This window comes from Malurus melanocephalus, unplaced genomic scaffold, assembly GCF_030028575.1.
Source record: "Malurus melanocephalus ecotype Western Australia unplaced genomic scaffold, MMel_1.1 scaffold_166, whole genome shotgun sequence".
NCBI classification, from domain to species: domain Eukaryota; kingdom Metazoa; phylum Chordata; class Aves; order Passeriformes; family Maluridae; genus Malurus; species Malurus melanocephalus.
This window is the reverse complement of record NW_026623398.1, coordinates 20,651-34,701: the sequence shown is the minus strand read 5'-3', so window position 1 is coordinate 34,701 and position 14,051 is coordinate 20,651. Positions and strand designations below refer to the sequence as shown.

At 39.5% G+C, this 14,051-nt stretch overlaps 1 protein-coding gene across 2 annotated transcripts; it reads left to right on the top strand.

Moving 5' to 3' along the window:
- The first annotated feature begins 3,678 nt into the window (after positions 1 to 3,678).
- On the top strand, positions 3,679 to 13,253 carry LOC130577085 (glutathione S-transferase A4-like). 2 transcript variants are annotated; one of them, XM_057372193.1, is made up of 7 exons: positions 3,679 to 3,740; positions 7,226 to 7,332; positions 8,002 to 8,053; positions 11,026 to 11,158; positions 11,482 to 11,623; positions 12,663 to 12,794; positions 12,932 to 13,253. In XM_057372193.1, exons 2-7 carry the CDS (start codon positions 7,246 to 7,248, stop codon positions 13,052 to 13,054), a joined length of 669 nt encoding a protein of 222 aa, XP_057228176.1. In that variant the 5' UTR covers positions 3,679 to 3,740; positions 7,226 to 7,245; the 3' UTR covers positions 13,055 to 13,253. The 2 variants fall into 2 exon arrangements, with proteins under 2 accessions (XP_057228176.1, XP_057228175.1); XM_057372192.1 differs by having other exon boundaries at positions 3,681 to 3,744.
- The last annotated feature ends 798 nt before the right edge of the window (positions 13,254 to 14,051 follow it).

The following is a 14,051-nucleotide window of genomic DNA, read 5'->3' as shown; positions in this document are numbered from 1 at the left end:
ATAGACAACTGAAATGTGTAGGTTTGGGCCCAAAAGGTTTTTGTTCCCTTTCTGCTCATTCCRACATAGGAATCTCATTCTGATATTAGGAATCTCCACATTCAGCAGCTAAACATATCTCCATCAGCACTTTGCTAACATGAGCGTATGTACTGTATCTTAATATTACAGTTTTATTACCTTGTGTATAAAGGCCAYAGAAAGATTCAGCATAGTTCTCAAGCACAGCAGAGCCATTTTTCTGTATTCTCCTATGGCAAGGAGAGTTCAGTTTTCTATGTACACACACTCATTTTGACCTCTCACCATGCAGGCTGATGAAAAGAGGCTTATGTAWAYGTAAGKGAGCAGTTGCCTTTGTGAACTGGGTRCTGAGGTCTATAGTGCTGCCAACTAGCTGGGCAAGATGAGCCAGATTCCTATTCCATTATCAAACTTGCATTGAGAACTTCTTGAGAATAAGGGAACAAAAGCATATGAAGGTTTGTATCTCACCCAATGCACTCGTATTTCCCCTCATTTTTTATGTATCTTATACCATATCTGCAGTTTCTTCTGATATTTTTTTTTAATTTGTAGTTTTTATGGAAATGTAACAACTATAATACATGTGCAACTTATTATTAACTGTCTAAGGATGCAGAAATARACGTGAAATGAAGGTTTAGATTTTTAACAACTTCATCAACTCTGGAGCAAAACTCAGAAAATTAATTAAGTTTTTTAATTCCTGTAAACATTTTTCCTCTCAGAAAAAGCTGGTTACAAYTTTTTCTACCTGTCAAACTTCTGTGGACAGAAGTCCAGGAACTGTTGGAAACTAATATGATGGTAGAAGAGAAAGTACCCTCCATTCTCTCCAAGTGTCCTTTTCTGCAGGAAATTAAATCAAATCGTGATTCTTGTGTATTCATTTCAAGTTTTGAGGAAGACAAGTTAAAATGCTTGGCAGTTTCTTGCACTCTTACAGAAGSCAGATGTAATCAAGAGAGATTCAGGACATATAGCTAACAGAGTAAAATACAAAGAATAGAAAAGGAAAAAGCAGAGCTGAGAAGTGCATGTGACAAGTGAATTACAGATCAATTAGTTAAAAATTTATTAGATTATTTTTTGTGCATGCAATTTCACTAAGAGAGACAGAAAAGGACTTTCATCTTCCCTATAAGCCAAATAACACAATTAAATAMAAGCAGCAAAATASAAGTAATGAAAGCAACATTTTCAYAATGAGATGGTGGATCTCATTGTTRGAGGATGCCATTGAGACCAGGAATTTAATGGATGAAAGTAGTATGAAGGATGTAATGAACACAGTGAAATCTTGAAAGATGTTAAACATTTAGGGGCTGAGCAGCTCTCTAGTGGAAAAAGATTAAACTGAAAGGCAGATTATCCCAGTATTGATCGCTGTGTCATTTTACACCTTGCCTTGTAGGCTTTTTGTATCTTTGGCACCATCTGATGATTTTACAAGCTTTTGTTGGCTTGTTACAAGAGCTTTTCCCCATCCTTATTTTTTGTAGCAAAAAATAAAAACATTCTTTAAACCTAAGTTTAGATTATTAGYAGTTTTAGTTGTAATAATGCACATWAACAGTCTTAGAAAGTCTCCCAGAACATACCAGATACCAAATAGAGGAATCATACTCTTACACAAGTTTCTRTCAAAATATGAAGTCATTATAATACATGAGCTATTAAGTTAAATATTTCACAATGACATTTGTGCTACTAAAGATGTTTTTCAGTTGTCTTTGAAATCTTGATTTTGCCTATCTCATGCCTTGATAAATCAGCCCTTTGACCATGTTGAGGTAGTTAGATCAATAAAGACTAAACAATCCAAATAACATGGTACTGAAAACCAGCTCTCCATATAAGCACTTCTCACAGCACTGCAGTGAGTGCAAATCAGAATGAGGGTTACTGTGTTCAGACTTTCCTGTGCCAGTGGTCCAGATGAGAGCCAAAGAGCTCAGAGAAATGTGTGAGGGTGACTACAGGCTTGGTAAACCTTGTCTTTGCATGACTTTTTCTAACTATTCATGTAGACTCTTATCACAGTGATGATGTGCTTCAGTTTAGGAGGGCAATAAGCAGTATGGGGAGACTACTCTAACCTTTCTGTGTTTAATTCTTTGGTAGCAGTTAGTGATGTAGCCTGTGCCCACCTTTGAGAGCTGCAATCAGGCATTGTCCCCCAAGCTAGCTGCTTAGTRGTTTGTGAGAGTTGTAGGTTAGTGCATTTTGAGCAGATTTTGAACTTGGCTCATCTAGAGCACAAGGAAGTGTGTCCACAGAGCACTGTGGGAATATGACATGCCAGAGCATGGTATACTCACTAGTTAAAATGTTCCTGTGCCCAACCCCAGACTGCTTAAGTGGCACCTGGGCCCCATGCCTGCTGCCTGAATACCAAYGGGTGTGGCTTAACAAATCAGTATTTTCTTTTCTGCTTTAGAGGTTTATAGAATACCTATTCAAGTTACAGATGGCAGCAACCGCATTGATATGATTACCTTCAGTTCCAAAAGAGCTTTGTAATTACATTATGAAGGGCTGTGCTGAGAGAACAAGGGGGAAAGCCCTTYTGTAACAGGAATGTGTAGAAGGGGAGCAGCAATCAAATCTGGATGTGGGTGTATTCAGCAAATCTGAAAAGCACCAGAATGCTTTGTTTGACCACTCACTCATCCCTGAGCCTTAAATTGCAATTGCCTGGCAGAGAAGCCACTTCAAAACTCCAACTGTGTGGAAAAAAGTTACCTGGAGACTTTTGTCCTGACATTCCCCAAAGTGAGGTGCTGTGTTAGTACAGCCACGGCTTTAGACAGACAAATGTAGTTTTGGTAACAGTGTGGGTTTTGTGAACAAATCCTCAGATTAGTTGTACTGATGTCTGCTGCAGGGGTATAAAGCAATGCCCAACATCACATGTGGGTCTATGTTAGAGGAAAGATCCTGATCTTGACACCCAAATCACATTTTCTATCATCTTCTATGCCATCCTTGTGTCTGTTCACATCCACTTTCAGTTCTGGGCTTTTCAACTGAAATWCAGATAGGAAAACTGACACAGTTACTTCTTGTGAGTAAGAAAATAATAGTTTATTTCATCTGTATTTCATCATTAGCCATATACATTCAATTTCAAAAATTAATGCTTTGCCTTGAGACATAGGRTGAGTTGTGACATAAACTGCTCATCTATTTTTGATTCCAAGTTATCACTATACTAMGTTATTACTATTTCAAAGTAATTGAGCCCTGTAACCCCACACTTCAGGTAACTTTTCTATGCCATACAGCAACAAAAATAAAAACCTGCTGAACAATTTAATAAGCCTAGAAACTTCAATGTTTTTTCTTTAAACAATTACTATTACCCTTAATATTACCCAGAAAAACCTATCACCTTCTCAGTGCTTTAAAATGTCCCGCTCTTGTGTTGGCGTAAAATGCCCCCAAAATTCKAAGAGAACAGTTCAAATAGATGGCTACCACGGAAACTTTGATGTTACCCTCATAGTATAGTCAAATCAGCAAACTGAAAGACCATCTCTRCCTTGGGTGTCAATTTTCAGAGCTGTTCGTCTTTAAGCTGAATAGTGTCAGTTTAAAAGCACTGGGAGTTTTTTTTCTAATTGGGTATGACGGGAAACTCCCCCAAGCTGCAAAGATTAAACAGCCCTGGGGAAGCTGCCTGTGTTGGGTGGAGTCTGAGTTAAGGTCGGAAAGTAGGTAAGAGCTTATTAATTCCTTTTTCTTAAAGTATTTGCATTACTATTTTGAAGTGGAACTATTTATAAGTTTTTTAGGACATCTCCTGGTGTAATGTAAATTCTCTGCTCTTTTTAGTCCATGTGCCATGTAGGTTAAGCAGGCTAGATAGTTACTCCCTAGCTGGAAGCTGCAGGGRAAAATGCCAGGGAAAGATGTGTTTTAACCAGGAAATTAATTCTGTGGTGCAGTTGAGAGCTGAACAAGGCAGCCATGAAACAGTTGAGGGGACAAAGTGCAAGCCTGTAGCACTGGTTTCGTCTAGGTTGGAGCAGGAAAGCTGGCCCATGGGGTATGCTGCCCTCGCTACCAGCTCCAGGGCTAAAGAGCRCTTTATGCTGAGTCCTGCTGTTTCTGCAAGACCATGATCTCTTAAATTGTTCTTTCCTCCCTGAGATGCATSCTCAGAGAATTCAGGAAGGCATGCTTCTAATGTTCATGAGGAATAGGGAATAGGATGGAAATGTGGAATTTAGACAAAAACAGTTATATATAGTAAAATTTGGTGTTGAGATCTTTGGTAGGGTAGTGTATGTGAGATGTGATTGATTATTTGGCTGCAGCATAAATTTGTGACATGAAGCAGTTCTTCAKCAGTATCTGGTTAGCACAGTAGTCCCAAAATACATCACCCTGAGCAGTGATGTATTTTGACTGGGGGAATTAGGTATTACTTAGGTAAAATTAGAATGTTTTCCATGTCTATTCTCCACATTCCYTGGACGTTTGGCTGTTTGTACCTTTTGCAAGAGTCAGTTTTCTTCAGCAGCAACAGTTAGACATAACTTTTCAGGAGCAAGCAGCACCAGGTCAGATCATTGGACTGCTTATAAACCTGGTGGTTTGTACTGCTGTTGTGCAATATATGTTACACCATTTCCTATCTCTTTTTTTTGTCACCCTGCTGTATGGTCCGGTTGATGAATGATAGCAAATTTCTTTGGAAATTGTATAGCTTTTAACAGTTCAGTAATTTGTGGAGCATTTGATTATTTTCACTAGAAGTTATAAACCCACACAGCTTCCATAGCAGCCCAATGACAGGGCATACTCCAATGCATATTGGGAATCAGCATAAATATTTATAGACTCTTCTTTGAACAGCCCATAGACCTTTGTTAAGGCAATTAATTCAGCTGCTTGTGTGCTAGCTTTGGACTGAGTGGTGAAGCTTCCACTGCTTCATTCACAGTTGTTATACAATAACCTGTATTCCAGTTGCTGSTCATATAATATGACCACCCACAAATAACAGTGCCAGACTGGGATTTGGAAACAGCACATCTGTTAAATRTGCTTGAGCCTTTTAGGCTTCATGGGTGGTTACTACAGAGCTGTAGGGAAGGGAGTAGAGTAGCGGGATTCAGCATGTTAGTTACTRTACCAGAGGCTATTCCTTTCCCTTCTTGTGCAAACAAGGTAAACAGTTTACTACAGTCTGGCAATCCCAGGGCAAGTGCAGCTAGTTTCAGAATCTTGAATGCATACCTTGTGTGTTGCCCCCAGAATGGGTTCTACCTCATCATAGGTAATAATCAGGGCATTTCTCTTTCCTTGAAAGTGCTGTCTGYGGGTTGCAGAATTGTACAGCTTCTAAAAAGCTTTTGTTTTTAGTAGATAGTCTTGGATGATTTTGAATTATTTARTATTATTTTCAGATAATAGCTACTCCTCTTGCTGAGGAATGTAGCTCAGATGTTCTGTACTTCCCTTAAACAAACTGTAACTTACATAGAAAGGCCAAATAACCATTTTCAGTTAAGGCAAATGCTAAGTTATGGGTGACAGCTATACAAGGTTACTTGGCTACTAAGGAAGCATCAATGTATTCTGTCAAAAATTGATCAACTTTAAACAATACWTTGTGAGTCYTTTAATAAAACCAGAAAAATAGTGGAAGTCTGAGTGAACTCCTGAGGCCTTGGCTCTATAGGCTGTATCTTTCCCCAAATAAATGCAAAAGGGTGTTGGGAGTCTGGATGAATAGGTTTGATTTTTTAAGGTAGAAGTTGCCCAGTTTCTAGTGAGTTGAGGGTTGTATCTTCTGGCTTTTAGGGAATCTTGTGTGTCAGTACTCACATAGGAATGAACAATTAAACTGAGCCCACTGGRCAAGATTTGGGTCCAGACCCACTAACTGAAAGTAGTCGCCTGTCTGTGAGCTACAGGTCTCTGTACAGTCAATGGAGATGCATTCAGTGGATCTAAAGATTGAGGCGACTTTTAACCATAGGCCAAGGAGGGTTTTTTTTCTGTATTGGAAGCTTAAGTTAACTAAAATCCACTCAGAGCTGACAGAGTTATTTTTAATTTAAAACTTGTCATAAGATTTTTTTTTATTCTGTTTGTCATTGCTCTTCTCACATAATTTAATGCCACATAGAATTTCTTGTTCATATAATATGATACTTGAGGCTTCTTGCTCCTTCTACTCTTCTGCTAACAAAATGTGTTTTCAGGAGGATTAATTTTCATATGCTTGATATTTCAGTCATTGGCTTTTTTAGTGGAAGGAAAAGTCTTATTTATGTAAGTTTCTGTGTGTTACAAGTTGGGGCAATGTGTGTTGAAGTGATACAGATGCAGCGTATCTGAAAAGTATGATAATGAAAGAAGGACTAGCTAGTTGTAAACTATGTTGATAAGCTGCCCTACAGTGAAAAGTAGTCAKGCAAGACGCAGAAACCAATAAAGCACAGTCCTAGAGGCAAAACATTGTAATTAGGAACCGTATTCACACTTTAAACTGAACATACTTTATTCCTTAAYGTGTATTTGGATTATATTTACTAAATTACTCAAAATATCCCTATTTATTCTAGTAACATGCCTCAGTTGGAATTCCTCAAGGGAGCACTCTCAACCTTGTTTTCTAAACTCAAGTTTTGGCAAAATATGTCCCAAATATACTTTCTTTTTCAGTACACCTACAAAACACTGACTTGAAGAAAACCTATCACTAGAACATACTGAGCACAATTCAAATAAGAAATRTCAAGTGGATATAAGGTGTGATAGATGTGATGTTGCAGCTTGGTTTTAACTCTGGGAAAACTGGGGTCATCTGGAATTTTTTTTAAGTGAATAACTTCCCTGAGGATGYAGTAGGATTTTCAGTGGCTTTGTATAATTGTCTTCATAGGCASCAGAATTCCCCCTGTAGCTAGAGACTCACACCACTTGTTTAAACATGTCTGTATTTGTTTGCAATCATCAGAAACCTCCCTGACAGCACTGGGGAAGACTTTACAGATTGACACACCTTYCCTTTCCCAGCACCGGCTGTGTGGTGTCACTGGTCCATCTCTCATTTCATGTTTTGAACCAAATRAAGTTTACACTTCAACAGGCATAGTGAGAATAAAAGGTGTTATCTCYCCTCAAAATCATTGTGCTCACAACCGGTTTTATGAGATTCTGTTTTCTGCTTAATATCTTTCAGGGAACCAGGAGCTCGGGAACATGTCGGGGAAGCCCAGGCTTACCTACTTGAATGGAAGGGGGCGAATGGAGCCCATCCGATGGCTGTTGGCAGCAGCCGGTGTGGAGGTTGGTTGACATTTTCAGTAGAGTGTTACAGACTGGTGTACTCAGCTTTTCCTCAGCGAGGGACAATTTAATGTGCATGTGGAGGATAAAAGCTGCATGAGGGTTGCTAAGTTAATTTTTCCAGTGGCAGTGTATGACTGTAATTACCTTATTCTGTGTTTGATACTTGGGATGCAAACTCAGTGGAGTTTAGAGAGTATTAGAAGTAGTATCAATCTGCTGAAGTACTTAATTGTAAGGGGACAAAATGGGGCTTTATTTAAAGGCTCTTTATTAACTGTAAGTTTTCTAGATGTGCTAAACCACCTCAACTCAGTCATATTAAATGTGCAGTTACACCGTGTGTAAGCTGGGTGGGGTTAGAAAGATTTTATTTACTTTGTGTTTCCCGTGGCAGTGGCTCCAGCCTGTCTTGTTCCTGTAGATGCCTGCACTCTGTTTCTGCCTGCTTTTAAATTATTTCTGAATCAGTGGCCAGGCCCTTCTGCTCCYCATCAGCTGTCAGGGTGTGTGTGGGATCCTCAGGACCTCTGTGAACAGTGCGGTTCCAGCTCTGGCCCATTATCTTTTGCTTGACTCAGTAGTTCTGTGCATGGTTATGTGCTGTCACTTAACAGAAGAAAAACGTTCAAATACAGAAGTGTGACACTATTCTCACTCCTTTTTCAGTTTGAAGAGGTTTATTTGGAAACAAAAGAACAGTATGACAAGTTAATCAAAGGTAAGAAWCTTGACATCCGAAGCTTAGTCCTTAAAAATATTTGTCCAGCCTAGCTAATTTTGTGGTTTGACAATAGTTCATTTAAACAGGTGGAAACTTCTATTGCACACCTTGAATAGTGCAATACTAGTTTTGGGTAACCTGTTATTTCCAGTGCCAAATAACTGCTACAAACTAAAACCCAGAGCTTCTGTCATTGTGTTTATTGTTGTACATTAAACAGGCAAACACTTCCGTTTAATACAACTTAACTTACCTATGTTGTTCAACTGTTTGCTTGGTACCTGGCACATTTTTGGTCCAGGGTAAATAGAACTCCCTGAGCTTGAGATGTGAAGCTTCTCCTACTCACAAAACATGGAGCCAGCAGGGAGACCTGTGGAAAGCCTGACATGGTTAAAGCAGTATGCCATGAAGGCTTCATGCCAACCTTGGGAGCAGGACCAGTTCTTCCCACACACGATTGCATACCCCTAGCCACTGCTCTTGATATCTGGTCAGAAGAAATCCAGCAGTGAATCCCTCTCCAGAYACTCTGGAAGGAGAAGACCTTCCTGCCAGGGTAGGGAAGGAGCTGGGACTGTGAGGAGCAGCAGAGAGTGCGCATGCCCCACAGTTAACCTGCTGCCCAAGATGTGAGAGAAACCTCAAGCAGGCTGAGCTTGCCAAGCCATACAGTGAGACTTGAAACAGGAATTGCCTGCATCGTAGCTGAACTCAGAAAGGAAAAGCTGGGTCTAAAGAAATTCTGTCAAGGAAAGCAAAAATTAACAAAAATAAAAAATAAGTGGTATTAAGTAGATCAGACTTAAATTTGTAGGTCTAGTTGGCTGGGACTCTGACAATGTGGGAGGACAGTGCAGTGTAAACAAACCAGTAATTGATCTAAATGTAAGAGCACAACTACTGAAAGCCCAAATCTGTATACTCTTCACAGGAGTAGGTTATCTAGAAAGAGTGATACTGTAACCAAGATTGTATCTGAGCTTACTGATATCCATAAAGGAGAATTAAATGATGGTGAGAAGGATAGGGAAGTTTTATAAAGAAGATCAAGTGTTTCATGTCTATATGCTTAAGATGCTGAGAACACAAAGAAAAAAGGTGTGGTTTAATAGAATGGTTGAAGAAAGATAGATAAATTACTTGTCCTGATAAAGGGACCTCTGGAATATTGCCAGTTGTGCAGGGCAGGACTCAACAGGAGTAACTCACATTACTTCTCCCTTTAACTTTTTTTTTCTCTCTCTACCAATATGCTTTTTGACAGGGTTTCCTGTTTTTAGACACTACCACACCATTAGACTGGCCCAGGCATGACTTTGGCCCGTGCCAGCTGACAATCCTCCAAGTGATGCCCCTGCAGTGTCAGGATAGTGCCTAGGCCAGGGGCTGTTCCCAATAGACAGCTGCTTTGGAGTTAAAGTTAAATAGCTTTGGTCTGGGCAGACGGGTGCCTGTTGGCCTGAGGGTTGAGTAGCCTGGCACAATCTGTGCAACCACAGCTTGCCCAAGTGCTACCTGGGTATCAAAGAGCTCTGCTGCTTGGTTACAAATCACAGATGTGTGGTTTTTAATGTGAACTCCACAGACCACCTTTTCTGTATATAACAAACAAATGATGTATTCAGTTCACTCACATTTACTGCATTGCTTTTTGTCAAGGGCCMGAAAGAAATTTTACTGTTCACATCTTTCTGCTGAAAAATGTCCTTGCAGATCTGTTAGTTTTCCCATTCTATTGTTTCTGCAAGGTTGATACCAAGTAATGTTTCTTCATTAAGCTGCAGAGGTGTGTTGYGGAAAGACAAGAAAACACGTGATCTTTCTGTGAATGTTTACAAGAAACAGACAGGCTATTTGTTGCTGCAGAGAGAACTAATCTTTGAATTTTAACTGTAAATTAATATTGAACAACTGAAGCATCTTTATTTATTCTAGCCTAGCAAGGTATTTTAACAGCTCTGGRTAAAATGGCAGGCAGATGTGCCTGTTAAAATGAGCCTTTATACCTGAAACAAGGATTCACCAGACAGGTTAAAATTGAGCAGTTAAAATAAATTTTTGAGCAATGCAAGTGACAGCTGCCTCCTTGGATTTGGAGTTATGCTGTGATTATCAGCAGGGTGGCATTGTTCTCTGGATGCCCTTAGTGTGTAAATGGAGGAGGGAGTGTCTCCAAAAAACAGTGAATTAGTCCAGCAGAAAACTGGTCTACAGTAGACTGCCTAAGCAATGCTAAATTTCTATTTCTACTTAGCTCCCAGAACTTCCTCACTGAAAGCTCAGACAATTGCTTCTACCAGCACCACCAGAAAATGGGATAGTGAAGATGTTTCTAAATAGACCTAAATTGTTGTAGATTGACCCTGAGGCTAGGGCTCTAAAATCTATGGTAGTATTCCAGCTCTTATGTTACCCCAGCGACTGTGTAAAACTTGCYCAAACAGCAACAGCTGCCAGGGTCTCCGTCTCTAGCTCTGTAGCTTCATGTTGTTTAAAGGGGCCTGGTTCCTTCCTGTATTCCAGCAGCTGTCTTGCTGCCRTCCTACCAATGTGTGTGTTCCTGACAGAGAATTGATCTGCATTCAGAATAACTGGGGTTTTTTTAAAGTTTGGATTTACCWCATAGCTTTATTCTCCTTCTATTCCGTGGAAGTGCTGGTTCAAGCTTTTCCTGCCAGCATGAGGAGGCTCCAGAAGTACAGAGGTACAGTCAAGGCCAGCTCCCACCAGCCAGTGAAGCTGTAAAACCCAGGGCCCAGGTGCATTGTGGTGACCTCGCTGCAGGAGCATGGTGCAGGCTGCCTCATCTTCCCCACAATGTTAGTTGAGTGCAGTGAGTTTTGCAGTTAGAGCAAGATGTCAGTGGTCTCCTACACTGCAAGAGAAATGTGCTTGGTGCCTCGCTCTCCTGTACAGTTTGCAGTCTAGGAGGAGCTAACAGGCTTTCCTTTACCTTTCCACCCTAGATGGATTCCTGCTGTTCCAGCAAGTGCCCCTGGTCGAGATTGATGGGATGAAGATGGTGCAGACCAGAGCCATTATGAGCTACATAGCAGGGAAATACAATCTCTATGGGAAAGACTTGAAGGAGAGAGCCCTGTACGTAACACCTCCTATCACTTAAGGAGCAGTCTGTTATTTGATAGCTATATTGTATAAACTAAATTCAATCCTGTAAGTCCAGTATAAAGGCGTGAAAAAGGCTAACAATGAGTTTTAACCACCGTTCTGAAATGCTCCTAAGCAGAAACAGGCTTTTTATTATTTTTGAAAAATATTCAGGTTTAATTCATGGTTTCATTTTGGCTGTGAAATTTGGCACTAYGTTGGTGATATAAAACTCCTGTTAGGTGCCTTAGTTAACTGGAAAACGATGAAATAACTTCTGTGCTTTTTTTCTATCATCTTCCCCTGACCACTAGGATTGACATGTATGTGGAGGGAATATCAGATCTGATGCAAATGATTTTGATGTTTCCTTTCTCTCCACCTGAYGCAAAGGAGAAAAATCTTGATTCAATTAAGGAGAGGGCAACTAACAGGTACTTTCCAGTCTTTGAAAAGGTAAGTGACAGCAAGTATGTTTCTATCAAACTAGCAATTATTGAAAAAGTTTCTGCAAAATCAAAATGTGCTTGTAGTATAGGTCAGTTCCCAATCCTCAGCTTTCTTGGCTATCTCGAAGGAGAAATACAGCAGCACATTTTCCTGTATTTGTTGTTGTTGTTTCCTTGTGTTGTCAGGGCTGTGGTATCTGAACATCTGCAAAGCAATGTGTTCTCAGCTGCACCAAAAAACTTTTCACTCAACTGAAAGCAAGCATCTGTGATTAATTTTCTTGAATGAACAGTTCAATACTTTGCTTAGAATCCATCTGTTTACCATACTTAATTTCATTTGGAGAAGTTTCACTGGAAAAATGCAAAAATCCCTTGCAAATAAATCAGGTAGAGAGATTAGGAGTACTTTAATAAAACAACAGTCATAGATATCTACACATTCCACTTCAGCAAACAATAAATCCAACCCATATGATTCATGCATCTGGCAATATTTCCCACTTTTGTAATATTTATCTRGTTTTGTTGGAAAACAATAATAAAGGCTGAACATCACAGAAGTTCTTAAAACTGTAATAACCTGCTCCCAAAGGCAGGGATTTTCTCCACTTAGCTGTTGCAATTCTSCATTTTAAGTTTTCTTCCTGATATCATTATTTGCCATCATTTTAAATGAGGCATCTAAATGGCAGTTCTATGAATTTCCTAAATTGCTTTTTAGTTCCTTCATTATCCCTGTTTCTAACTATAGGACTGTTACAAGTCTATTTAAGCATGTAATTTTGTTTCTGTTCCTGGCACCCATTATCATTCATTATTACTGAGTGACCAAAGTTTGTAKTCTGGTACTAGAACATGAAATGAACAAAACTTCATTTTTTTTCCTAGCAAGTGTGAAGTTATGTAGGCTCAGTTTCAGCTGAAAACTCCTTTGAAATTTCAGATAGAATTGTTGCTCTGCAGCTATGCTGTGAGGCTTTGCTGCCAAGCATGCCCATATGTCTCATTCTCATCTGTAGCCCACATTTTCTTGTCTTTTCCAGGTTTTGAAACAACATGGCCAAGACTTTCTTGTGGGCAACAAATTCAGCTGGGCAGATGTTCAGCTAATGGAAGCCATTCTGGCAGTAGAGGAGAAAGTTCCTACTGTGCTGTCAGGGTTTCCTCAGTTGCAGGTAATTTTGCTACTGAACATGGTGTATTCAGGTGCTAGAGGTCAATCCCAACGTGATCATCTCCCCATGCTTTGTAAGTCACAATTTTGTGGCTGGAATTTCTCTCTTACCTGTTGTTTTTTTAAATTTGTTTTTAGGTGTTTAAAACCAAAATGAGCAATATGCCTACAATTAAGAAGTTCCTGCAGCCTGGCAGCCCGAGGAARCCCCCACCAGATGCCCATTATGTAGAAACTGTATTGAAGGTTTTTAAGAAATGAAAGTTTTGCCACCTTGGGTGAGACCCAAAATAATGGAGGGGTGGGCGGAAAGCAGAGCAGCAACTGCAAAACCAGAGAAGAAGGAAGCTCAGCAAATTAGTATTGTTGTAGTTAAAACCAGAGCTAGAAAAACAAAAGCAACCCCTAAGAAAAACAAAAGCAKCTCCTATCAAAAATAAAGCATTCTATTACTCTGGCACTGTGACAGCAGTTTTGTCTTTATTGATATCAAATGCTTTGCAAAACATGAAAACAAAAGGGTATGGAAGCAAAGAGCTCTTTGTAGGGTAGGGAATGTATTCATTTGGAAAAAGAACAATGCAATGTTAGTATTGTCAGAATGTARCTTGCTGGAGAACATATTTTCTGCATGAAAAGAAGCTCAGAGTAAGAACTATGGAAGAGAAGAAAGCAAAGACTCACAAGACCTCTTACCCTTTAAAGAAGTAGTCTTGTTTCAAGTTTCCATTTTTAAATTAGAGCTTGTGGATTAATTGGATTTTTTAAGGTCTCTCTGCAACATTTTCCTTGTAAAACTGTTTATTTTTCTTTATAAATCAAGTATTTCAAATCTATTTTATGACCATACCAGCTCTTCACACACAAGTTACAAATACATGGCCTCTTGAGAGCAAAATACCATGAAATAAAGGTGCAATCTGTTTTGAGAGTCTGGCAAGGCAGAGAARGTTTATTTCTACACATTTAGGACAGAACACAGCAACATAGGTTCAAGTTTCATTGAATTTTGCATGAAAATATTTACAGCTAACAGCTGTAAATAGTCACTAACAGCCCTGTGAGGTGGCCTGATGCAACACAGAAGCAGCTGTCTAGAAGGAAACTGTGTTCCAGCCACTGTCAGTAACCAGATCTGATGTTTAATATTCTATGACATGACTGTAGAAAAAAAAGGATTTAGGAAAAATAGGAGGAAATTAACCTGATATGGAGAAAACAGAGGAACAGCATATTCTGCAATGTTTTGCAAGCTCAG